Source organism: Lynx rufus, unplaced genomic scaffold (genome assembly GCF_022079265.1).
Source record: "Lynx rufus isolate CCGP_SWC_20201006 ecotype Redwood Valley unplaced genomic scaffold, mLynRuf1.p SCAF_4, whole genome shotgun sequence".
In the NCBI taxonomy this organism is placed as follows: domain Eukaryota; kingdom Metazoa; phylum Chordata; class Mammalia; order Carnivora; family Felidae; genus Lynx; species Lynx rufus.
In genome coordinates, this window is record NW_025814856.1 from 7,425,371 (window position 1) to 7,446,725 (window position 21,355).

At 58.4% G+C, this 21,355-nt stretch overlaps 3 protein-coding genes across 6 annotated transcripts in view; 2 read left to right on the forward strand and 1 right to left on the reverse strand.

Moving 5' to 3' along the window:
* The window catches only part of CARM1 (coactivator associated arginine methyltransferase 1), a 39,339-nt gene extending 25,600 nt beyond the window's left edge, over window positions 1-13,739 (forward strand). Inside the window, exons 3-16 of one of the 2 annotated variants that reach the window (XM_047095730.1) lie at window positions 591-697; window positions 1,626-1,730; window positions 2,850-2,960; window positions 4,153-4,330; window positions 6,474-6,564; window positions 6,746-6,827; window positions 10,508-10,593; window positions 10,781-10,870; window positions 11,317-11,454; window positions 11,541-11,630; window positions 11,715-11,827; window positions 11,922-11,999; window positions 12,266-12,334; window positions 12,497-13,739. In XM_047095730.1, coding sequence (XP_046951686.1) covers window positions 591-697; window positions 1,626-1,730; window positions 2,850-2,960; window positions 4,153-4,330; window positions 6,474-6,564; window positions 6,746-6,827; window positions 10,508-10,593; window positions 10,781-10,870; window positions 11,317-11,454; window positions 11,541-11,630; window positions 11,715-11,827; window positions 11,922-11,999; window positions 12,266-12,334; window positions 12,497-12,639 — 1,481 coding nt within the window. In that variant the 3' untranslated portion in view covers window positions 12,640-13,739. The remainder of the gene's footprint in view (window positions 1-590; window positions 698-1,625; window positions 1,731-2,849; window positions 2,961-4,152; window positions 4,331-6,473; window positions 6,565-6,745; window positions 6,828-10,507; window positions 10,594-10,780; window positions 10,871-11,316; window positions 11,455-11,540; window positions 11,631-11,714; window positions 11,828-11,921; window positions 12,000-12,265; window positions 12,335-12,496) is intronic. The other variant, XM_047095731.1, reaches the window with a different exon arrangement.
* YIPF2 (Yip1 domain family member 2) lies at window positions 13,143-18,545 on the reverse strand. Of its 3 annotated transcripts, XM_047095733.1 has the most exons (10): window positions 18,441-18,516; window positions 18,196-18,256; window positions 17,639-17,796; window positions 17,461-17,538; window positions 16,427-16,514; window positions 15,021-15,137; window positions 14,743-14,909; window positions 14,487-14,669; window positions 14,271-14,398; window positions 13,143-14,169 (listed from the first exon to the last, which is right to left on the reverse strand). In XM_047095733.1, exons 2-9 carry the CDS (start codon window positions 18,224-18,226, stop codon window positions 14,288-14,290), a joined length of 933 nt encoding a protein of 310 aa, XP_046951689.1. In that variant the 5' UTR covers window positions 18,227-18,256; window positions 18,441-18,516; the 3' UTR covers window positions 13,143-14,169; window positions 14,271-14,287. The 3 variants fall into 3 exon arrangements, with proteins under 3 accessions (XP_046951689.1, XP_046951688.1, XP_046951690.1); XM_047095732.1 differs by lacking the exon at window positions 18,196-18,256 and having other exon boundaries at window positions 18,441-18,545; XM_047095734.1 differs by lacking the exon at window positions 18,441-18,516 and having other exon boundaries at window positions 18,196-18,414.
* Window positions 18,546-18,607: 62 nt separating this feature from the next.
* TIMM29 (translocase of inner mitochondrial membrane 29) lies at window positions 18,608-19,656 on the forward strand. The gene is made up of 2 exons (XM_047096940.1): window positions 18,608-18,762; window positions 18,844-19,656. The coding sequence occupies exons 1-2, from the start codon at window positions 18,669-18,671 to the stop codon at window positions 19,530-19,532; spliced, it is 783 nt and encodes a 260-aa protein (XP_046952896.1). The 5' UTR covers window positions 18,608-18,668; the 3' UTR covers window positions 19,533-19,656.
* Window positions 19,657-21,355: the final 1,699 nt, after the last annotated feature.

Sequence of the window (21,355 nt, forward strand, 5' to 3'; positions counted from 1 at the left end):
CCGGGGGCACCGCGCGAGCTCCCACCGTTGTCGCCCCCATCCGCCTCCAGGACTTTTTCAGCTTCCCAAACTGCAGATTTTAATTTTTTAAGAGCTTGCCTTAGAAATCTGCTCTACTTTTAAGGCACTGGGTTAAAATACGCATGACAAAATTTACCCTCTTAACCATTTTTACGTGTATAGTTCAGGTTGTTAAATACATTTACTGCTGGGTAGCCGCCCACACCCTCCCAGTCGGCCCCACACAGACCCTGTAGGGGTGCTTGCGGTTCCTGGGCTCGGACCAGTCTGTGAGGTTTGACCCTGGCTCAGCGGGCGCGTGTCCTCCCGAGAGGCTTCGGCCGGGCTCTTCGGCCCCACCGGCCGCTCAGAGCACACACACACGCTCCCCGCCCCCGACTGCAAAATCCCGGCCTCGTGCCGGCCACCAAGAGGCAGGGTTTGGCTGCCCTTCTTCGTGAATTTCAGCACTGGTTTGGGGACAAAGAGATCACCAAACACGCATGCTCAAACTAGGAGAGTCGGGGTGTGCACGTAGATGGAACCCCACCCCCGAGATGCCCACCGATGACCTGGCCTCCCCCTTCCAGACTTCTGTTCCTTCTATAACATCCTGAAAACCTGTCGGGGCCACACCCTGGAGCGGTCGGTGTTCAGCGAGCGCACAGAGGAGTCCTCCGCCGTGCAGTATTTCCAGGTGGGTACGCGTCACCCCCGACCAGGCTGCCGCCACCGGGTGGGCAGCAAAGGGCAGGCCCACCTGGGTTCTCGTCCTGGCTCTGCCCCTTACTAGCCACGTAGCCTCGGGCAGGTTTCCTTCGCCTGCTGGGCCTCAGTTTCCTCATCTGTGAAACGGAGATGCCAGGGTCTGCCTAGGAGGGTTGCTGGAGGAATTGAGTGCAGGTGAAGCTCAGGTTCACAGGCGTTTTGAGTAACAGTAGCACAGTTATCACGTACCGAACAGGCATTGGTCTGAGCGCTTTTACACCTTGCAGATGCATTGACCCTCCCAACAACCCTAGGAGGTAAGTACTATTATTGTCCCCATTTTACAGATGAGAAAACTGAGGCTCAGAGAGGTTAAGTGACTTGCTCCAAGTCACACAGCTATTATGCAACAGAGCCAAGATGGGAAGCCAGGTCTGCCTGATGCCAAAGCCTGTGCCCCTGCCCAGGTGCCACGCTGCCTCCCGATCGCCCGTTGTCTTACAGAGAGACCCCGCAGCACCTCACCCGCCTGGCGCTCTGAGTTCTAGGGTTCTGTCTGTTCTACACCTCTGCTTCGTTGGGGACCCTAAGATGGGGCAGGCGGCCCCCAATCCCAGAACCCCTCCTGTGGCAAATCTTGACTTCTCCTGGGTGGCTCCCAGGTCTGGGCAGCACCCGGCTGCACACGTTGGCCACGGTGATGGTGGCGGTGACCCTCCTGGGGGCTGCCTGAGGCTTCCCACTCCCTTTCCCGGAGCGGCCGGCAGCTGCCAGCGGGGTCTGGGTCGGTAGAGGGGGTGCAGCCTCCCAAGGGAGGTTTGCGCCCACGGTGGGCCCTCCTGTGTCGCAGGGCCAGCCAGGGCCACGGTCGTCTGTGCCGCCGCGTGCCCTGTGCCATTGGCGTGTCTCTGTTCCAGTTTTACGGCTACCTGTCCCAGCAGCAGAACATGATGCAGGACTACGTGCGGACAGGCACCTACCAGCGCGCCATCCTGCAGAACCACACGGACTTCAAGGACAAGGTGAGCGGGCCTGGCCAGGGGAGCGGCTGCTTTCCTCCCCCCTCCCCAGGGCCCCTCTGCCCAGGCTCCAGGTCCCCCGCGCTCTGTCGGTTGTCTCTAGTTGTGTTTTTCTTTGCTCGTTGATTTCATCTTTAATTTTTTCGGATTACAAGAGCAAAGTCTACTTTTTGTGAAAACCCAGTAGGCGCGAAAAGCCTCTGTCATTCACCTCCAGAGCCAACAGTAAGGGTTTTTTCCACATTTTCCCCTATGCGTGCATCGGCGTATATAATCTAGAATTGATTAATTAACGAATTTACAAAATAGGATCTTATTCTTTTTTTTTTTTTTAATTTTTTTTTTCAACGTTTTTTATTTATTTTTGGGACAGAGAGAGACAGAACATGAACGGGGGAGGGGCAGAGAGAGAGGGAGACACAGAATCGGAAACAGGCTCCAGGCTCCGAGCCATCAGCCCAGAGCCCGACGCGGGGCTCGAACTCACGGACCGCGAGATCGTGACCTGGCTGAAGTCGGACGCGTAACCGACTGCGCCACCCAGGCGCCCCTAAAATAGGATCTTATTCTGTGTACTCCTCCTGCAGAAAACCTTTCCCCCCCATAACGAGAGGTCTTGGGACAGGCCAGTAAGTCACGCGGATGTACTGTCACTTGTCTGGTTATTTTCTTAGTCGCTTTTAAAATCTTTTTACTGTTACCGAGTAGCATAGACTCGTGACTAAAAAGAAAGAGGGGCTCCTGGCTGCACTTAGTGAGTGCTCACCCCCAGAGAAGCTATAGGCGTGCCTGGAGTCGTCCACGCTGCCTGCGCTGCCTGCGTAGACTGATCGTTGCCCGAACCGTTCCTTCCTGAATCCGCCCTGAGGGCGTGTAATGGTCTTAACATCCTAGCAGACTTCAGAAATCCTGCTCTGCTGCCTTCGGACTCCAGTTCGGGGCGCCCGCGTGCTCCAGCCCCGGGGGCGGCCGGCCTGTGTTGCTGGGATGCGGGCCGAAGGGCACGGAGCACACTCGGCAGGGAGGGTCCTGCGGGGAGCGAGCGCCGGGGGACGTGCACATCCGTTAGGATCACCCTCGCTTCGCTAGTGTCCGCTTCTCACTGCCCCCTTCCTCCTCCAGATCGTTCTGGACGTGGGCTGTGGCTCTGGCATCCTCTCGTTTTTCGCCGCCCAGGCCGGGGCGAGGAAGATCTACGCGGTGGAGGCCAGCACCATGGCCCAGCACGCAGAGGTGAGCGGCCCACGGGGACCCCAGCTTGTCCTCGAGCTCTGTTCCGGCCTGGGGACGCTGGCCCCGCTGGGAGACTTGACCCCCACATCCGGGGAGCCCGGGTGCAGCGCTTCTCTGTTCTGGTCTCTTGTCTCCCGGAACCACGGGGTCGACGGGCTTGCTGGACGGGAGGCGGTGTGTGCCCTCCGTGACGGGGTCGGAGCCAGCTCGGAGCTCTTCAGAGGGGGGACGGCCTCTTGCCCCCGGGGGGCAGCTTGTGCGGTCACACGGACCAGGGTGGGATCGCGGCCCCGCTCCGAGCCCCACTCCCCGCCTCTGTGGAGTGTGGGTAACAGCAAGCTTTCCTTTCGTTTATGCTGTCGTTTCCTCGTTTTCGTTTTCCGTGCGTTGAAACCTTCGTTCACGAGGTTCAGAACCGAAACGCTGCGAAGGGTTAACTGCGAGGCTACCTCCCTCCCCCACCCCGCCTCCCAACTGCCTGGCCCCCCACTCTGGAGCGAGGGAGACCTGTTGGGGGGGGGCTCTCAGGGCCGCCCCGGGGCTCCGAAAGCCAGCCTGCGTCCTCTGACCGCACACTGCCACGTTGCCGTGCTCCGGCCCCCCGTGCCGCGTGCCTGGGACTGTCCGTGTCCCCACGTAAAGAGCTCCCTCACCCTCTCGAGTGGCTGCCAGGCATCCCTTCGCCCCGGGGACCGTTGTCCGTTTAGATGCAGCTGGGCTGTCATCGACCTTCGGGCCGCTTCGGTCTTTGCAGTGCAAACACGTGCTCTGCTGAACCCCCCACGCTCTGTCCCCTCTTGTGTGCGGTGACGTGTGTAGGACACGTTCTTAGCACTGGAGTCCCCGGGTTGGAGGGTGTGTCCGAGTTTAGCTTTGGTGGCTGTAGCAAAGCCTCCTCGTCCTGCCTACTCCCATCGGCTGTTGTCCTCGAAGGGTGGAGGTGACATCGGGGGACCAGGGAGCCGCGGCAGGAAAGGCCCCGAGAGAGGGCTGAGGTTGCCGTGAGCTACTCACGGGCAGTGGCTGGCAGTGGCTGTGGCTGGAACGCTGACGAGAGAGGCGGGGGTTTGGTGGCCGTGCGTGGGTGGAAGCCTGCCCCCGAGAGGAAGGGTCTGGTGACGACTCATGGTGTGGCTGGGTGCGGGGACCCCCATGACGCCTCTGGGCCCCCCGCCCCCCCACGCGCCCGCAGGTCTTGGTGAAGAGTAACAACCTCACTGAGCGCATCGTGGTCATCCCTGGGAAGGTGGAGGAAGTCTCGCTCCCCGAGCAGGTGGACATCATCATCTCGGAGCCCATGGGCTACATGCTCTTCAACGAGCGCATGCTCGAGAGCTACCTCCACGCCAAGAAATACCTGAGGCCGGGGGGTGAGTGTCCTTGCCGGCGCAGGTGGCTGCCACAGGGGGTCCCGCCGCAGGGCCCCTGGCTGCTGCTCAGTTGGTACCATTGTGATTCTGTGCCCTGCCTGCCTGCCTTGGCAGCCTGGGGTGCCGGGGGCATCCGGGCCTTTACCCCCAGTCCCTTGCCCACCCCCGCCGGCCGTGGCTGCAGGGGTGCGGGGCCAGACCTCCGCCTGCCCTGCCCCCGGACAGCCTCCGGGCCGCCTCTGCTGTCTTAGGTCCTGTGTCGCGGGGACGGTATCTAGCTGGGAGTGGGGGTTGTGGCAGGTGCAGAAGGTACTCTGTGCTGGGCACCTTCCCGAGGAGCCAGCCTTCCGTCTTCATTCCTGGCGCCACAGACCTCATCCTGGCGTGACAGGCCCCCGAGCTCCGCCGAGCCAGGGAGACGAAGGAGGGAGTTCGTGTGTGTGAGAGAGTGGGCTGGGGGTTCTCGAGCGTCAGGGAGCCGCTGTCTGGCCTGCCCTTCTGTGGCCTCCTGTCTGTGTCGCTGTGCCTGCCTGTCCGCACACCTGGGTCGCAGGCTGTTCATACTTACGCATGTCCCTGGGGTTTATGTGCACGGCCTGGAACGTCTGCTGGTATTTCTGTTTCCGTTCATGGTTTGTGTGTGTGTTTTGAGTATCTCTGTGCAAGCGAGGGGTTGTGTGCACGTGTGGGTGTGTGTGGCACAGGGGGACCCTGGCCAGGGCAGCAGCCGTGGGACAGAACACGGGAAGCTGGTGGACTGGCAGGCCTCGTGGGGGCCAGGGGATGGGTGGTTCTGTGGGGGAAACACCCGCTTTGGTCCTCTGGCCTCCCTGGGTCTGGGCTGCAGGGACTGGCCTCAGGCCGTACTCCCGCCGCTGGGGGCTGTGTTACGGGCGCGCGTGTGGGAAGCCAGGCTGCCTGCGGGGGCGGGGGGGGGGGAGGTGCTGGTGTCCTGGACCCCCTCTCCTCCCTTCCTGTCCTGTAGGATAGACTGAGCTAGCCGGGGGTGGTGCCCCAGCGGAACGGGCTCCTCCTCATGGGGCACGAGCACAGAGGGGGCGTCAGGCTCCGGCGGGCAGCCCGCCCGTGACGAGGCTGCGGGCCGGGCCGGCCGCACTGCCCTCCTGCCCCCGGCCTGCGTGTCTTCATCCATCCCAACATGCTCTTCAGTGGATTGAAGGGAATCCTCTCTCCAGCCGCATACGTTTAGGTGCCTCCGGAGCAGGGGCACTTTCCCGTAACGCCCTTGGGGGCTGGCAGTCTCCTCCTGGCCACGTGGCCTGGAGTGTGGCCTCCGGGCCAAAGTCGGGCATCTCCCCGCCCCATCCCGGTGGCTGTAGCTGAGGCTTCTGGCTGGAAGAGGAGGCAGATCCCTGCCAGTGCCTCAGGGCCCCCCTCTCCTGCATGGAAGGAGGGAGGGAGGCCCACATCTGGAGGCCAGGTGACCTGGGGCCCTAGACTACCCCAGGGGGGTGGGGCCTCCCAAGCCCTGGCCCTCTCTGCCACTGACTGGGACTCCTCTGTCTGTTTGTGGAGTCACACGGAGGGAGGACCGCGGCCAACCCCCCTTCCCGTGTCAGCCCACGTGCCAGACCAGGGTGGCCAAGCGGCTCACCTGTTTGCCAGAGGCCGAGATTCAGCTGAACCCCCCCACCCAGCCTCTAGCCTCATCTGAGGCGCGGACGGCATGTTCTAGGGCTTGCCTTCGCCCTGTCCAGAGTGCTCTGCTTCGCTCTCCCTGGCTGCGCACCTGTCCGTGGACAGCAGCACTCGAGAGGCCCCGCCTGGCTGGCTGAGCAGGGACCCGGAGGCCTGGCTGCACCCCAGGCACCACTTGCTTACCCCCCGAGGCTTTGGCAGGTGCCTTCCCACCCCCCAGCCCTGGTAACGGAACACAAGGACAGGCCTTCCTGCTTCCCTGGCTGGCCGGCCAAGTTTCACGAGACCGTGCACGTCAAGTGCTCATCTTGGCCGGTGGCAGAGACGGTGCTCCATATCTTTGTGTCGCACGAATGCACAAGTGAATGAATGAGAGGCTGGGAAGTCCCGGGCTTGGGGATCCAGGGGCCATTTGGAAGCTCTGCCAGGCGCTTTGGGATGTTCCACCCTGACGTCAGCACCCCTCCCTGCCCCCCACCCCCAGGAAACATGTTCCCCACCATTGGTGACGTCCATCTGGCACCCTTCACGGATGAACAGCTCTACATGGAGCAGTTCACCAAGGCCAACTTCTGGTGAGTGTGACCTGGGTGTCCTGCCTTCTCAGGGACGGCCCCGCTTCTCTTTTTTTCCGCATCCTCAGTAGGACCCGAAAGACTTGGGCTGGTTGAGGGCCAGCTGGGAGAGAAGGCAGCCTGCCCCACCTGTCTCTCCTGCTACTGGTAACCTTGCTGTGGGAATGGGGGCTTTCTGCAGGTACCAGCCATCCTTCCATGGAGTGGACCTGTCAGCCCTCCGAGGCGCTGCAGTGGACGAGTATTTCCGGCAGCCTGTGGTGGTAAGTGGGGCATTATCACAGTTGGCACTAGGCGTGGCCCTCCTCTGGGGTGACAAGAGGGGGGCATGGGCTTTCCTGTTAGGTCTTGTACAAGCTCTGCAGCCCTAGGAAAGCCGCCGCCCCTCTCTGAGCTCTTGCTTTTGCTGCTACACAGAGCTCTCACACAGGGGTTGTTGGGAATAAAGTGGCAATGCGTGTAGAGTGCTTTAACACACAGTAAGCGTGCAATACATGCAAACTGCTGTTAGATGAATTGATTCTTGGTGAACTGATTTTGATTGATGTTAATTGAGATTTTTGAACTGATATATAGACCCATGGTTCAAAAATCATAAAAGTATAAACTGAAAGCCTACAGGCAAACAGTATTTCTTAGATATATTCTCAGAAATTTTATATCTAAATGTGCATATACAAATACACACACACACACACACACACACACACACATATATATAGTCTTTTTTTTTCTCTCAAAATATAGCATAATCAGCAAACTAGTTTATTTCTGTGTTCAGAGAACATACACTGTATGATTTCAGTCCTTTGAAATTTGTTGACAGTTGCTTCATGCCCACTATGTGATCTCTTTTGGTTAATGTTTTCTCTGTACTTGAAAAAAATATGTTTATCAGTTGAGAAGAATGTTGTATTAAGAATTAGGTCACGTTAGTTAATCATATTGGTCAAATCTTGCCTACCTCTACTGAAATGGGGCGGGGGGCGGGGGGAGGTTGGGATCTGCTTTTCCTATCACTGATTGTAGATTTCTTTTTCCATTTCTGAATTTTGGCTTTATGTTTTTTGGCGTTGTGTTATTAGGTGCATACAGATTTAGGACTGTTGTATCTTCCTGTTGCATTGATCCTTTTATCACTATAAAAAGGGTTCCTTTTTTTTCCTCAAGTAGTACAGGTTGGCCTAAAATGTTTTTTTTTTTCTTTTTCCTGATAGTAGTTTAGCTACTCTTGCCTTCTTTTGGTTAATCTTTGTACAGTATGTTTTTTTCTTTCTACTTTCAACCTTTTTGTGTCCTTATTACTTAACGTTTGTCTCATGTAAGCAGCATGTATTTTGCATTTGTTTTTTAGTCAGATTGACCTTTTATTTTTGTCTTTCAATTACAACATTGAGACCATTTTACATTTAATGTAATTACTGAGCTTTGTGGGTCTAAATTTGTCATCTTTTTCCCTTTATCCTGAATGTTCTTTTAAACTGTTTTGTTATTTTTTGCATTAATAAGGTTACATTATTTCCCCGCACTTGATGTCTTTCACTAGTTTTTGGAGACTCTTGGGCACTGTCTTTTTAAGCACTACCTCTGCCCCATTCTCTTTCTCCTTCCATCCTTTTTTCTCTGTTTGCTCCATTTTCACATTTCCTACTGATCCATCTTCCAGTTCTAATCTTCTCTTTGCCATTTAAGCTGATTTTCTAATTCTTAATTTCAGTACTAGGATCTCATTTTGCTTATTTTTTTTTATTTTAGTTCTCTGAAATACATTTTTTTCTACCTTTTTTCTTGTACATACTGTAAATCTTTGGTCACTTTCACTATCTGGGTGTTCAGTGTATTTGTTTTTTGTTTATATTCTCTTAGTTTTTGGTCCTCATTCTCTTGTTCTGTTTCTTGGTGTGCCTGGTCATTGGATACCAGCATGAAAAATTATAGAAGTATTTGTTTTTCTTCAGGCGGTTAGCCATATATAGATAGATCACCTTGGTCCTATAAGGCACTTGATATATTTATTTATTTATTTATTTTTTATATATATGAAATTTATTGACAAATTGGTTTCCATACAACACCCAGTGCTCATCCCAAAAGGTGCCCTCCTCAATACCCATCACCCACCCTCCCCTCCCTCCCACCCCCCAGGCACTTGATATATTTAGAGGCTGCTTTTCAGACTTGACTTTGCTGGTCTACTTCTAGCTTTCCCTGTAAGACAGGCAGTGGCTTTCAAGCATTTTGGGTCTCAGTGACCTGTTTTACATTTTTTTAGCCTGTTTACATTCTTAAAAATGGAGGATCCCAAAGAGCTTTTGTTAGTGTTTTAGCTATTGATATACTGCCAATATCTCTTGGTATTAAAAATTAAGCCCAAGAAATTAAAAAATACATATTTATTTAAAAATAACAATAAGCTCGGGGCGCCTGGGTGGCTCAGTCGGTTGGGCGTCCGACTTTGGCTCAGGTCATGATCTCGCAGTCCATGAGTTCGAGCCCCACATCGGGCTCTGTGCTGACAGCTCAGGGCCTGGAGCCTGTTTCAGATTCTGTGTCTCCCTCTCTCTGACCCTCCCCCGTTCATGCTCTGTCTCTCTCTGTCTCAAAAATAAATAAACGTAAAAAAAAAAAATTTTTTTTTTAAATAAAAAAAAAATAACAATAAGCTCATTACAGGTTACCATAAATAGCATTTTTAAGGGAAAAAAAAACTATTTTCCAAAACTTTTCAGCGAGAACAGTTGGGATTTTTTAGTTTGCAAGTCTCTTTAATGTCTGGCTTCATAGAAGACAGTTGGATTCTGCTTCTGTGTTCAATCGGTTGTGTTTATCACAGGTGAGTGAAAACAAGAAAAAGGCAGAAAACATCTTAGTATTATGAAAATAGCTTTGACCTTGGGAGTGCTCTGGAAGAGACTACATTTGGAGAACTGCTGCTTTAGGGCCTCGCCTGCAGTGGTCTCCATGTAACCACGGTGGGTGCCCCATGGCGGGCGGGGTCCCTCGTCCCACCCTCCCAGCACCAGTATGCACCCGAGCCTTTTCTTACTTTTTCAGTGTCTTATAAGTGGCTTTCTGCTTTGTTTCTTTGTCTCTGAGCCCCGCCCCTCCACACAGCTCAGGAATTGGCAAATGCCACAAAGTGAAACTGCATGTAGAACATCCACCTGTTTCTACATTTCCCTTGTAGAAATTCCCATTTGTTTCGTATCTTGACCTCTTGAATCCTAGCTGCCTTGGTAACCCTGAGCCTCCGTTTTGCTTTCCCCACCCAGGGAGGCTGCCGAAAGGTCCTGCCCCAAGGGGAAAGGCACAGGCCAAAACACATCTCCCTTCTCTCTAGGATGTGGGCTCCCAAAGCCGTGGCTGCTCTGGGGACTCTTCAGTGCTTTCAAACCAGGCTGTAGTTTTCCTGTGTATTTTATTCAGCTCACACAGTTCTTCCCCAGAGTGTTAGTCTGATGAAAAGCCTTCGTCATAGCTGGGTGTGGACGTGAGCACGTAGTTCTCCAGCTTGCTTTTTAACTAGCGGTTTATCTCGGAGATCTTTCCCCGTCTGTTCTTTCTTCGTTCTTTCGTTAGTTCTCACACAGTCTTTTACGGATGGCACGTTGGTGGTTTAACGAGATGGTTTCCAGAATGTGTCTCTACTCTAGACAACCTAATTACGCGTGTGAGCTTGCAAACGTGCACGTGGATCCGTAGGTTAAATTCTCAGAACGAGTCTTTAATGCCCGTGAAAGGTGGTGATTTTGAGGGCTGTCGCCTCGCTGCCCTCCACGGTGGCGTACCGCTTCATCCTCCCCCAACATGTCTAAGAAGGGAGGGCGAAGTGGGCTTAGCCGAACGGCCTCGAGGCCACGGCCAGACAGGGAGAGGGGCACAGCTCTCCCCTTCCCGCCTGGCCTCCGTGCCTGAAGCCAAGTCCTGCTGTGGTCTCTCCCAGGATACGTTCGACATCCGGATCCTGATGGCCAAGTCTGTCAAGTACACGGTGAACTTCTTAGAAGCCAAAGAAGGAGATTTGCACAGGTACCGGCACCCGTGCCCCTCCTCCTGAGCCCGGTTCCTGCTGGAGTCTAGGGCCACCACAGACGCCCTCAGGCATCCTGCCCCAGGGCGGTGGGCACGCAGGGGCCCCAGGACACCGCCCCCAGCCACCCCCCTCTGTCGGCAGCCTGTTTGACTTGCCCAGTAATCATTGCCCTTTGCCTTCCAGGATAGAAATCCCATTCAAATTCCACATGCTGCATTCCGGGCTAGTTCACGGTCTGGCTTTCTGGTTCGATGTCGCCTTCATCGGCTCCATGTGAGTACAACCGGAGCAGGCCGCGCTCTCCCCGCTGTCCCGGCCCCAGGACTTCCTGCAGTGACCCCCAGGCCTGGCTGCCTCGGAAGGCTGCCTGGGGACTAGGAGGAAGGACTAGGCCTAGGGGACTAGGTTCCCTGGCCCCTCTGAAAGGCAGTGAGGTCTCACCTTTGAGCCAGAGACTGTTGTGGGAGGGAGTGTCTACCCTGCACTCGGTGGCTGTCCTTCACGGAACCTGGTCTCTGTCTCTCGGCGCAGACACCAGGGTGAGCGGGCCCCCTGTGGATCTGTATGTGTGCGCGGGCCTGTGCCTGGGACGCCTGGGCAGCCAGCCTGTCTTGGCTCCAGGCCCCCGGGGCACCCATCAGAGGTGCCCGTGTAGAGCTCAAGGTGCACAGGGTAGTGGCTCCAGCCTGGTCAAGCGTATGCCTGTCCTTGCTTGACAGAATGACAGTGTGGCTGTCCACGGCCCCGACGGAGCCCCTGACCCACTGGTACCAGGTCCGGTGCCTGTTCCAGTCACCACTGTTCGCCAAGGCCGGGGACACGCTCTCAGGGACATGTCTGCTTATTGCCAACAAAAGGTGTGAGCTGCCACCTGGGGCTGGGGGAGGCAGGGGTTCCTCTACCCAGCCAGCTCATGGCTGTCCCTCCCCTGCCCTCTCTGCAGACAGAGCTATGACATCAGTATTGTGGCCCAGGTAGACCAGACGGGCTCCAAATCCAGTAACCTCCTGGATCTGAAAAACCCCTTCTTCAGGTAGGATCAGCCCTCGGCCTGAATGCGGGGCGCCCCTCCTGGCCCGCAGCCTCTCACCCCCGCGCCCGGGTCTGTCTGCTGCAGATACACAGGCACGACGCCCTCGCCCCCACCCGGCTCCCACTACACGTCCCCCTCGGAGAACATGTGGAACACGGGCAGCACCTACAACCTCAGCAGCGGGATGGCCGTGGCTGGTGAGCAGCCCCGCGTGGGAGAGGCCGGCGGTGGGGCCCCCCGGGGGCAGAGACCCTGTCGCCCAGGCCCTGACCTCTCCCTCTCTGCGCGCAGGGATGCCGACCGCCTACGACCTGAGCAGTGTTATTGCCGGCGGCTCCAGCGTGGGCCACAACAACCTGATTCCTTTAGGTGAGTGTCCCCCGGGGTCCGGAGGCAACGAGGGGCGGCGTCCAGGAACGTCTGCGCGCTCGGGCTTTCTGCGCCGCGGTGTCTCGACGTCACCTTTTCCTCTTCCTGGGGCTCCTGGCGGAGGCCCTCTGTTCCGTTCCTCTCTGCCTCGCTCTGCAGCCGCTGTGCCCACCCTGCCCACACCCCAGTGACGAGAGTGTGGGCCGGGCCGGGCCGGGGGCGGTGACGCCGTCTCCCTTCCTTCCTCCCTCCCTCTTGCCGCGCAGCCAACACGGGGATTGTCAATCACACCCACTCCCGGATGGGCTCCATAATGAGCACGGGGATTGTCCAAGGTAACGGCGGGCGGCGGGAGCGGGGTCCCGCGGGTGTGAGTGTGCGGACCCCCGGGCCACCCGCCTGCCCTCTCGCCTGCTCTCTCTCTCTCTGCCTCTGCTGCGGGTCTGGGCGGGCGAGGGGGCGGAGCTGGCCTCTCAGTGCCCGCGCCCGCCCCACAGGGTCCTCCGGCGCCCAGGGCAGCGGCGGCGGCGGCTCCAGTGCCCACTACGCGGTCAACAGCCAGTTCACCATGGGCGGCCCCGCCATCTCGATGGCCTCGCCCATGTCCATCCCGACCAACACCATGCACTACGGGAGCTAGGCCCCTCCAGCGTGGAACAGACTGACAGCACCAGGAAACCAAATGAAGACCCTGCCCACCCACCCCCCTGCCTGGGCGGCTTTCACCCCTGTACCGGAGAAGCCCAAACACCCGGTCACGGCCCTCTTTGCTATGGGAACTCGGACACTTTTTTACACGACATCGCCGCCGCCGCCCCCACTCCACCGCCCACCCACATCTTGGCCCCGAGCGTGTGTCGCTGCCGTATTTTACACGAGATCATGTCGTGGGAGCCCCGTTTCCCCCTCCTGCCCTCCACCCTGACCTGGGTTTGACATCCTCCGTAACAGGCGTGTCCGGGCCTAACAGCTGCAGGCCTGGCGGGGAGGTCGGGGGAGCAGCTGCGCACCCCCCACCCCCCAACGGGTCCCTCGGCGCCGGCCCCCCCCCCCCCGCCCCTGCCTGTCTCCAGGGGGAAGGCGGTCCTGACTGGGCGGGGCCTCCCCTTCTACTACCAGGCCTTGGTCACAATGGGCGTGACATGCTGCTTTTTTTAATTTTATTTTTTTACGAGAAGAACCAGTGTCAATCCACAGACCCTCTGAGAAACCAGGCCGGCCGGGCCGAGCCAGCAGCCCCTCTCCCCCACTCAGAGGCTCAGTGGTGAGGGGCAGCCCTGCCGAGTCTTCGGGACAGGGGTGGGGCCAGGCCTCTGGAGACCCGAGGCCCCCTCCCACCAAAGGGTTCACCTCACACTTGAATGTACAACCCACCCCGGCTGTCGGGAAGGCCCTCCGTCCTCGGCCCCTGCCTCTTGCTGCTGTCCTGTCCCCGAGCCCCTGCAGGTCCCCTCGCCCACCCCTGCCGAGAGCTAGAGCAGGTGGCCCCGTGGGCCCCAGGCCTGGAGGAAAGGGCCACCATCAGCCGCTCGGGGCAGACCTGAGAGACCTCGAGGCTCGGTCGTGGAAGGCGTCCTTTTCCCTTGTAGCTCACATTAGGCCTGTGTGTTTCCCCCCACATTTGTAGATGCTCCAGTCCCTCTTACTATGATGGCATTGTGGTCCCTCCCTAGCCTGGGAAGGGGCCTTGCAGGGACCTCTCCCCACCCCCCCCACCCCCCAAAAAACAAAAAAAATAAACGAGGAAATGTATGTTTCAGCACAGGCCATTTTCTTCTACTTCTGCTCCCCCGCCCCGTTTCTAACCCCTCCAAACTTGGCCGTGGTGGAGCTCAGGTGAGGAGGCCCCAGGACCTGCTGACCGGGCACCCCGGGAAGGGCAGGCACAGCTGAGGTGGGGGTGGCCCCCTTTGCTCTCCCGACCGTCCCCCCAGGGAAAGCAGAGGCCTAGCGGGCAGCCCGTGGGGCGACGGCCACACCGGAAGCTCCCTGCTTGGCTGCCCCTTTCCCACCTTTATATAAATTCTCTGAATCACCTTTGCATAGAAAATAAAAGTGTTTGCTTTGTAAGAAAAGTCTGGAAAGTAGCAGAGCGATCTCGAGGTGTCAAGGGGGCCTTCAGTCCTCGTGTGAGGGGCAGGGCAGGCGGAGGCGTCCCCTCGTGTGGAGCCTGAGAGAGAGAGACTCCTAAGACCAGCCAGCCCGGTGAGGCCTCCGTCGAGGAGGAGAGGCGGGAAGACCCCTCAGTCACGGCCGGAAACTGGTGCTTACCTGCGGCTCGGGCCCTCCTAGGTCACCTGGGACCTTGGGGTGGGCGGCGGCAGCAGGTTTAGGGGCAGAGACGTGGCCTGGGGTGGAGGGGCCAGGGGCTCCAGGGGCAGCGGCTGGAAGAAGTAAAACTGAACCGAAGCCCCCCCGGGTCAGCGCCGGTGGGGGCCGGTGACGCCCCGACCCCAGGCCCGGCCTCCCGCCCGCCCACCCCCATACCTTACAGCCCGTGGCCAGAAGGGCGTGGAGCAGCACGACCGTGGAGAGCAGCACGGCGGCCACCAACCGGGTGTCCTCTCGGACAACAGGCCAGAGGGTGAACACCAGGCTAGCGGCTGACAGGGCCAGGGCCAGCGCCCCAAACAGCCACTGCAGCCACGGGACAGGGATGAGCCACAGGACCTGGGGGTGACACAGGCAGCTGGCTACCGGGCCGTCCCCACGGCGCCCGCCGCCATCCCCGGGCCACACTTACCACGGTGGGGATGAAGACGAAGAGGGAGTAGCCATAGACGCACACGGTCTCCAGGAAGGTGTAAGGCCCCACGCGCTCCCGGACACGCTTCCGCCACCTCAGGAAGCCCCACAGCGCCAGCGGCACCAGCCAGACGTAGCAGTAGATGGTGACGCCGGCCACGGTCACTGCGGGGCACGGGGCAGGGCAGGCAGTCACCACCGCCCCCTCCCCCCCAGCTCCGGGCCCCACGGCACTCCCAGCCCTGCCCGGGGCTAGGCCTTGCCCTTTCCACTTACCCTTGTGGAACTGGGGGCTGTAGTGGATGGAGGGGTCCCTCCTCTGGGCCAGCACCAGCGTCAGGTTGCCAGTGACGGCCAGGACGAAAGCCAGTGTGGCACAGATCCAGAAGGGGCCTGTGGGCAGGGCACGGTGAGGGGCCCAGCTCTTCCGGGACAGGTGACTTGTCGCGTGTCGACTGTGCTAGGACCCAAGCTTCTTGCCAAGCTCTGAGCTACCCGCACCCCCCCCCCCCGACTCCATCAACCGGACTCGTCCACAGGCCACCAGCGATGACCTGCGGTGGCTGCATCGGGTGCTGGCTCGGTCCCTCCTCTTGACCTTCCGGCAGCCTTTGCCGTAGCTGCTCTCTCCCTTCTGGAAACACCCCACGTGTGCTTTCTAGGCAGGACTCCATGCTCCTGGCTTCCGCGTCACCTCCCTGGCAATTCCTCAACCTCTGTAGCCCCCGATCCCTTTAAGAACAGGGACCCGGCTGGGGCCCGGTCCTTAGCCATTCGTCTCCATCTGTGTTCACCCCTTGCGTGATCTTGTCCGCCCTCAGGGCCTTATGTCACCTCTAGGCTAACGACTCCCCAGCTGGCTTCAAATCCGGGTCTGTGCCCTGAACTATAGGCTTATCAACATTTCCACATGCTGCACATCTAGGCATCGCCCAACTCCAGCCTGGCACACTTGGGCTCTCCCCTCAAACCCGCCCAGCGTTTCCAGTCACTGACTGACAGATCCATCCCTCTAGTGGTTCCGGCGAAAATCTAGGCGCCATCGTTGCGTGTCTCCTCCCACCCCGCATCTGGTGCGCCAGCAAATCTTGTCGGCTCCACCTCTGAGACACATTCCACAGTCCAACCACTGCCCTCCACCGGGGGCCCGGCCCCACCATCCCACACTTGGGCCACGGCACTCACCACCTCCCCGGCCTCCTGGCACCTGCCCTTGCCCCCCCGCAGCGGCCAGAGGAAGCCTATGAGCCCTTAACCGAGACTCCTTCTCCCCGCAGCCTCTGAAGCCTGTCACCTCCGAGACCTCGCGCAGCTCACTCTGCTCCGCGGACAATACTGCCCTGCAGTTCAGGCATGTTCCCACCACAGGCCTTACGCTCCCTTCTGGAATCTTCTTCCCCTAGGTCTCCCCAACCCGAACAAGGCCCATTCTCTCCTCCTCAGGGGCCTTCCTTCCCTGACCAACCCACGCAAGACAGCAACGTTCGTGCTGTAAAGCATCCACTGTTCTTCCAAGCCTCACCGCCCTGGGGAGCCTTTTGCAGGTCTGTCTCCCCACACAGAATGTGTGTTTCCCGCTCTCCGGGAGCACCTCTGCCTTCCCCTCAGCTGCGTTCCAGAGACTGGTACTCAGTCCACCCACGCCGAAGGAATGATCAAGCTGAATGCACACCACCACTCACCGTACAGATCCGGCCGATTCCGTAGACGGTGCCGTACAAAGTTGTGGCCAGGCCGGGGCAGCAGCGAGCCTTTGATTCGGTCCAGGACCTAGGGACAAGGTGAGGTGCAGAATGGAAGCCTGCATGGGGCCCTTACCCCCCAAGCTCCTGCCCAGCCCTTAGAGGCTCCTTCCTTGCCGACTCCCCATCCCTCTGCCTGAAAGGGCTCAGATGTTCCCCCGGGGTTGGATGGGCTGGAGCCCCTTCCCCCGGCCAGCCTCCATACCCACTGCGTGCTGCCACTCTGAAGGACCCTTCCGGGCCTGCCGTCCTTCTCTCCGCTGCTCCCTCCTCTCAGCTTGGCTGCCCTCAACTGCCTGTCTCACTGCCTCCCCTCCCAGCCCGGGGACACTCAAGTTCTTGGCCTCCTCCTGCCTACATCTCTCTCCACTCTGTGACCTGCCCTGCACCCCAGACTTATCATCTCCCTCCCTGGCACCTCTGACCTATCTTCTTTGCACCAGGTCTGCTGATTCCACCCATTCCTCTCCTGCTCTAAACCTTTCCTCGACTTCCCAGCACCCTCAGGATAAGACCCAAATTCAGCACGGCACACGAGCCCTTTGTGATCTGGCTTCTGCCTGCCTGTCCCCATCTCACCCTCTCCAGCCAGATCAAGTGACAGCTCCTGTGGCAGTTCGTGCCTTCCCTCACCTTGGGTCCTCTGTATCTGCCGCTCCCTGTGCCTAGGACACAGGCTTCCCATCACTCTACCCAGTTCAGTCTTCCTTCTCCTCGAGGCCTTAAACCCATTCCTCACTTTCTCCAAGGGGCCCTACTCTAGCCCGTCAGAGCGTGTGTTCACAGGAGCCCCAATCACCCCATAATCCTTACACCGCACCACAGTTACATCTACCAGCCTGGGTGGGGGGGGGGAACTCGTGACCTCCCACCCGGGCATTACCGGCACTCGGCTGCACAGGGAGGGCTCAGTGAACAGTGACTGGACCCCATTATGACTCCAAGCCCCATCCCGCCAGCTTCCAGGGCCTGACCTGGCACGTGTCCACGTCAAAGAAACTCTGATAGTAGCCAAAGGTCCAGAATCCAGGCTGCTGCTTCTCCTGCAGGAGCTGCGCGCGGCACAGGCTTTCAGTGGCTGCCCTTACAGCCTGGGCAGAGGTTGGGGGCGGGGCTGGACGGAGGCAGGGCACGGGCACTTTTGTGACTCACCGCTGTCTTGTCGCTCTCTTCGACCTCTTCCTCGGCTCCATAGCTACCACCTGAGTCCACAGCCACAGCCACGTGCCCCTGTGGGGTCAGCTGACCACTTCCGCTGGTAGTGACCGCATCTGGGGTCTCGGCCAGCAGATTAGAGGCTTCCTCGAACTCTGTCGAGAAGGAATACGAGCCACAGGCAGGTTTTAGGCTTCAGGGCAGTCTGGTTTGGCCCATTGCTCATCTGGGGGCCAAGACTCCCAACCGGGGCCACCTAACCCTTCCCTCCAACTACGTCCCAGCTTCCTAAATTTGGCGGGAGTTAGAAGGTGTGATCTCGCACGCCTACAACTTAAGCCTGGTGCTGGGATGGGGTCAAGTCTGGGAGAGAAGCTTTGCTTTGAGATCTGAGTTCAGGGTTGGAGCGGGGTTCGAGTCAGGAATGGGTGTCAGGTCGGGGTCAGGGTTCACAGCTGACTGGGGATTCAGATTACACGGCAATCAGATCCTGGGTGGGAGGTTCCGGCCGGCGGAGGGAGTAGGAGCTCGGGCCAGGTCGCGGCCGCACTTACCGTGGAAGGCCAGCTCGTCGGCCGCTGCCATAGTCACCCAGGGGCGTCACCGCATCCCGCTCTGAGGACAGAAGCCAATGACCCCCGCCCCCAACCCAATTAATGCGGTGCCTTCCCTCACCCCACCGATGTCTATCCCTCAGCACCGAGCCCAGCCTGGCAGCTAAGGGCACCGAGCCGCCGGGGGGAGGGGGGGGTGTTGAACTCGCCGCCCCCGCCCCACAGGTGCACCCCGCCCCCCTCACCTGAGGCTCCCTCGGGCGGCGTGGCCCAGACTCTCTGCGCCTGCGCGGCCCCGCTCAGACCGGACAGCAACATCCGGCACCGGGTCCGTTTTCTATCCTCTTCCGACGGGAAGCCACTTCCGGCGCACTGGACGCTTCCGCAGGAGAGACCCCCCCCCCCCCCCCCGGGCCTTTTCCTTCTCATTCCCCGCGTTTCTCGTCGGAACAGGGACGCCAAGCCGGAAGAGGATGGCGGCGGCCGCTCTGAAAAGATTTTGGTCCCGAAACCGTGAAGACCCTGGGAGCCCAGCGGCCGCGAAGCCCGGCGTGTGGGCGCGGTTGGGTGAGTAGCGGCGGGAGGCGGCGGGGTGGGTGGCCGCAGCGGCCCGCCGTCACCGCGTCTGTCCCGCTTCCCTCCCCCCAGGCTCCTGGGCCCGCGTACTGCTCCGAGACTACGCGGAGGCCTGCGGGGACGCGGCGGCGGCGGCGCGGGCCCGGCCCGGGCGGGCGGCCGCGTACGTGGGGCTGCTGGGCGGCGCGGCGGCCTGCTGCGCGCTGGCGCCCGGCGAGGCGGCCTTCGAGGAGGCGCTGCTCGACGCGTCGGGGACCCTCTTGCTGCTGGCCCCGGCCACCCGCAACCGCGTCTCCGAGGGCCACGTGCAGCGGCTGCTCTGGCTTCGGGGCCGCGGCCGCCTCCGCCACGTGAGCCTGGGCCTGTGCTCGCTCGTGTACGAGGCGCCCGTCGACGCCCAGGCCAGCCTCTACCAGGCCCGCTGCCGCTACCTGCAGCCCCGCTGGGCCGACTTCCCGGACCGGATCCTGGACGTGGGCTTCGTGGGCCGCTGGTGGGTGCTGGCCGCCCGCATGCGCGACTGCGACGTTAACGACGACGAATTCCTCCACCTACCGGCCCACCTGCGCGTCGTCGGGCCCCGTCAGCTGCGCTCCGAGACCAACGAGCGGCTCTTCGACGAGAAGTACGAGCCTGTGGTGCTCACCGACGACCAGGTGGACCAGGCGCTGTGGGAGGAGCAGGTCTTGCAGAAGGAGAAGAAGGACCGACTCGCCCTCAGCCAGGCCGACTCCCTGGTGCGGCCCGAGGGGCCCAGATGAAACCCCGGGCCTGGGTCGGGTCCGGGCTCCGAGCCCCGGGGGCTTGTGTGGCCCGGAGCGCACGGCCGCTGCGAGCCGGGGAAGCAAATGCTGTGCAGAGCGCGCTCTCCCTGCGTTTTCGCCACCTTTCTAGAAGGCCGCTCTCCCTCTCCCCCTCCCCTTGTTCCTTGTTAGCTGAAGCGGTTGCGGAGCCCTCTGGGTCAGGGAGGTGGGGAGGCCCAGCGGTAAGATGGAGTTGATCGCTGCGCTGCGAGCGTTCGTCATGAGCCCTTTGTGTAAATGAACTTTTCGTGGAGTCTCACAGCCCCTCGCCCGAGGGATCCTATTTGTCGAGTGACTCCGGCGCTCTCCTAAGACTATTCAGTTTTATTTTAAGCTTGGCAACGTTCTTTTCGTTGTCCTAAGTGTCTTTATTTGAAAATAAAGTTAAAAGGGGCGCCTGGGTGGCGCAGTCGGTTAAGCGTCCGACTTCAGCCAGGTCACGATCTCGCGGTCCGTGAGTTCGAGCCCCGCATCAGGCTCTGGGCTGATGGCTCAGAGCCTGGAGCCTGTTTCCGATTCTGTGTCTCCCTCTCTCTCTGCCCCTCCCCCGTTCATGCTCTGTCTCTCTCTGTCCCAAAAATAAACATTGAAAAAAAAAATTAAAAAAAAAAAAATAAATAAAGTTAAAAAATTATTAGTCTCAGAGGAAAGTGGGAAAATACCACAGGCATCCTACACCCCCTTCCCCCAGGGTACCCCAAATGGTAATGTTTGACAGGAAGCCACACCCGACCCGGAGACTGCAGTGGGAGGACTGCAGACTTCACAGGACAGCATTTTGCAAAAACCAACACCAAGCTTTTTACCACCTAGGACAGTGATGTCAAAATGACGCAGAAGGGGAAAACATTATTTAATTTGGAATTATCTACGGAATCATAGATTCTGTTTATATTTCAGAAACCCTGAAAACCCAGAATCCTGTGGAATGGGATGAGTGTACAAGGTTAGGATAACCCTCCTTTACAGACACAGGAATGAGACTACCTCTGTCACCCGCGTGGTTTGTGGCTACTTGATAAAACCGTGAGATGAAACAACTGTCTTTGTTGGGATGTTTGTGTTACTGCGTTCGACCATTTAGTTTTGGTACTTCTAGACCTTCCATTCATGCTCCGGGTGCCGGACACACAGTAACTTTTATGTCCTTATTTTTGGGACAGTGGAGCATCTTGTACGTCAGCATCTTCACTTTACAGCAGAAAAAGTGAGGTTCAAAAAGTCCATTTTTTTCTGGGGCACCTGGGTGGCTCAGTCAGTTAGGTGTCCGACTCAGGTCATGATCGCATGGTTCATGGGTTCCAGCCCCGCGTCAGGCTCTGTGCTGCCAGCTCAAAGCCTGGTGCCTGCTTCAGATTCTGTGTCTCCCTCTCTCTGCCCCTATCCTGCTCACGCTTTCTCTCAAAAATAAACAGACATTAAAAAAAATTTTTAAAAGTGGATTTTTTTCCAAGACTGTGGCAGAGCCAGGATTCAAACTGCAACTCCCAACCCTGTGCCTTAATCCTCGAACTCGGGATGCTATTTTTTGATCCTAACAGCATCCTGCTAGAAATTATTAAATGTTGCTATCACTAGCCATAGATAAAACTTAAATACACGAATAGAAATTCTGCATACGGGATAAATTTTAAGTGAATATAAAAAAAATGCAATAAGGACAAAAGACAAAGGATACTATATTATAATCCTATATGGTTACCTGCAGAAATTTCTGGGCCTAAATCCTGAGGTCTTCGTTAAAGAGATATTGGCCAACTTCAGGGAAAGTTCTAAGACAC

Coding starts and splice junctions, on each gene's coding strand:
- YIPF2 (XM_047095732.1), bottom strand. CDS start 18,513: ATGTTGCTGTCCGGTCTGAGCGGGGCCGCGCAGGCGCAGAGAGTCTGG. Junction 17,539..17,638: donor AAGAGAGCGACAAGACAGCG/GTGAGTCACAAA, acceptor TGCCGCGCGCAG/CTCCTGCAGGAGAAGCAGCA. Junction 15,138..16,426: donor GAATCGGCCGGATCTGTACG/GTGAGTGGTGGT, acceptor CCCTGCCCACAG/GCCCCTTCTGGATCTGTGCC.
- TIMM29 (XM_047096940.1), top strand. CDS start 18,669: ATGGCGGCGGCCGCTCTGAAAAGATTTTGGTCCCGAAACCGTGAAGAC. Junction 18,763..18,843: donor CGGCGTGTGGGCGCGGTTGG/GTGAGTAGCGGC, acceptor CCCTCCCCCCAG/GCTCCTGGGCCCGCGTACTG.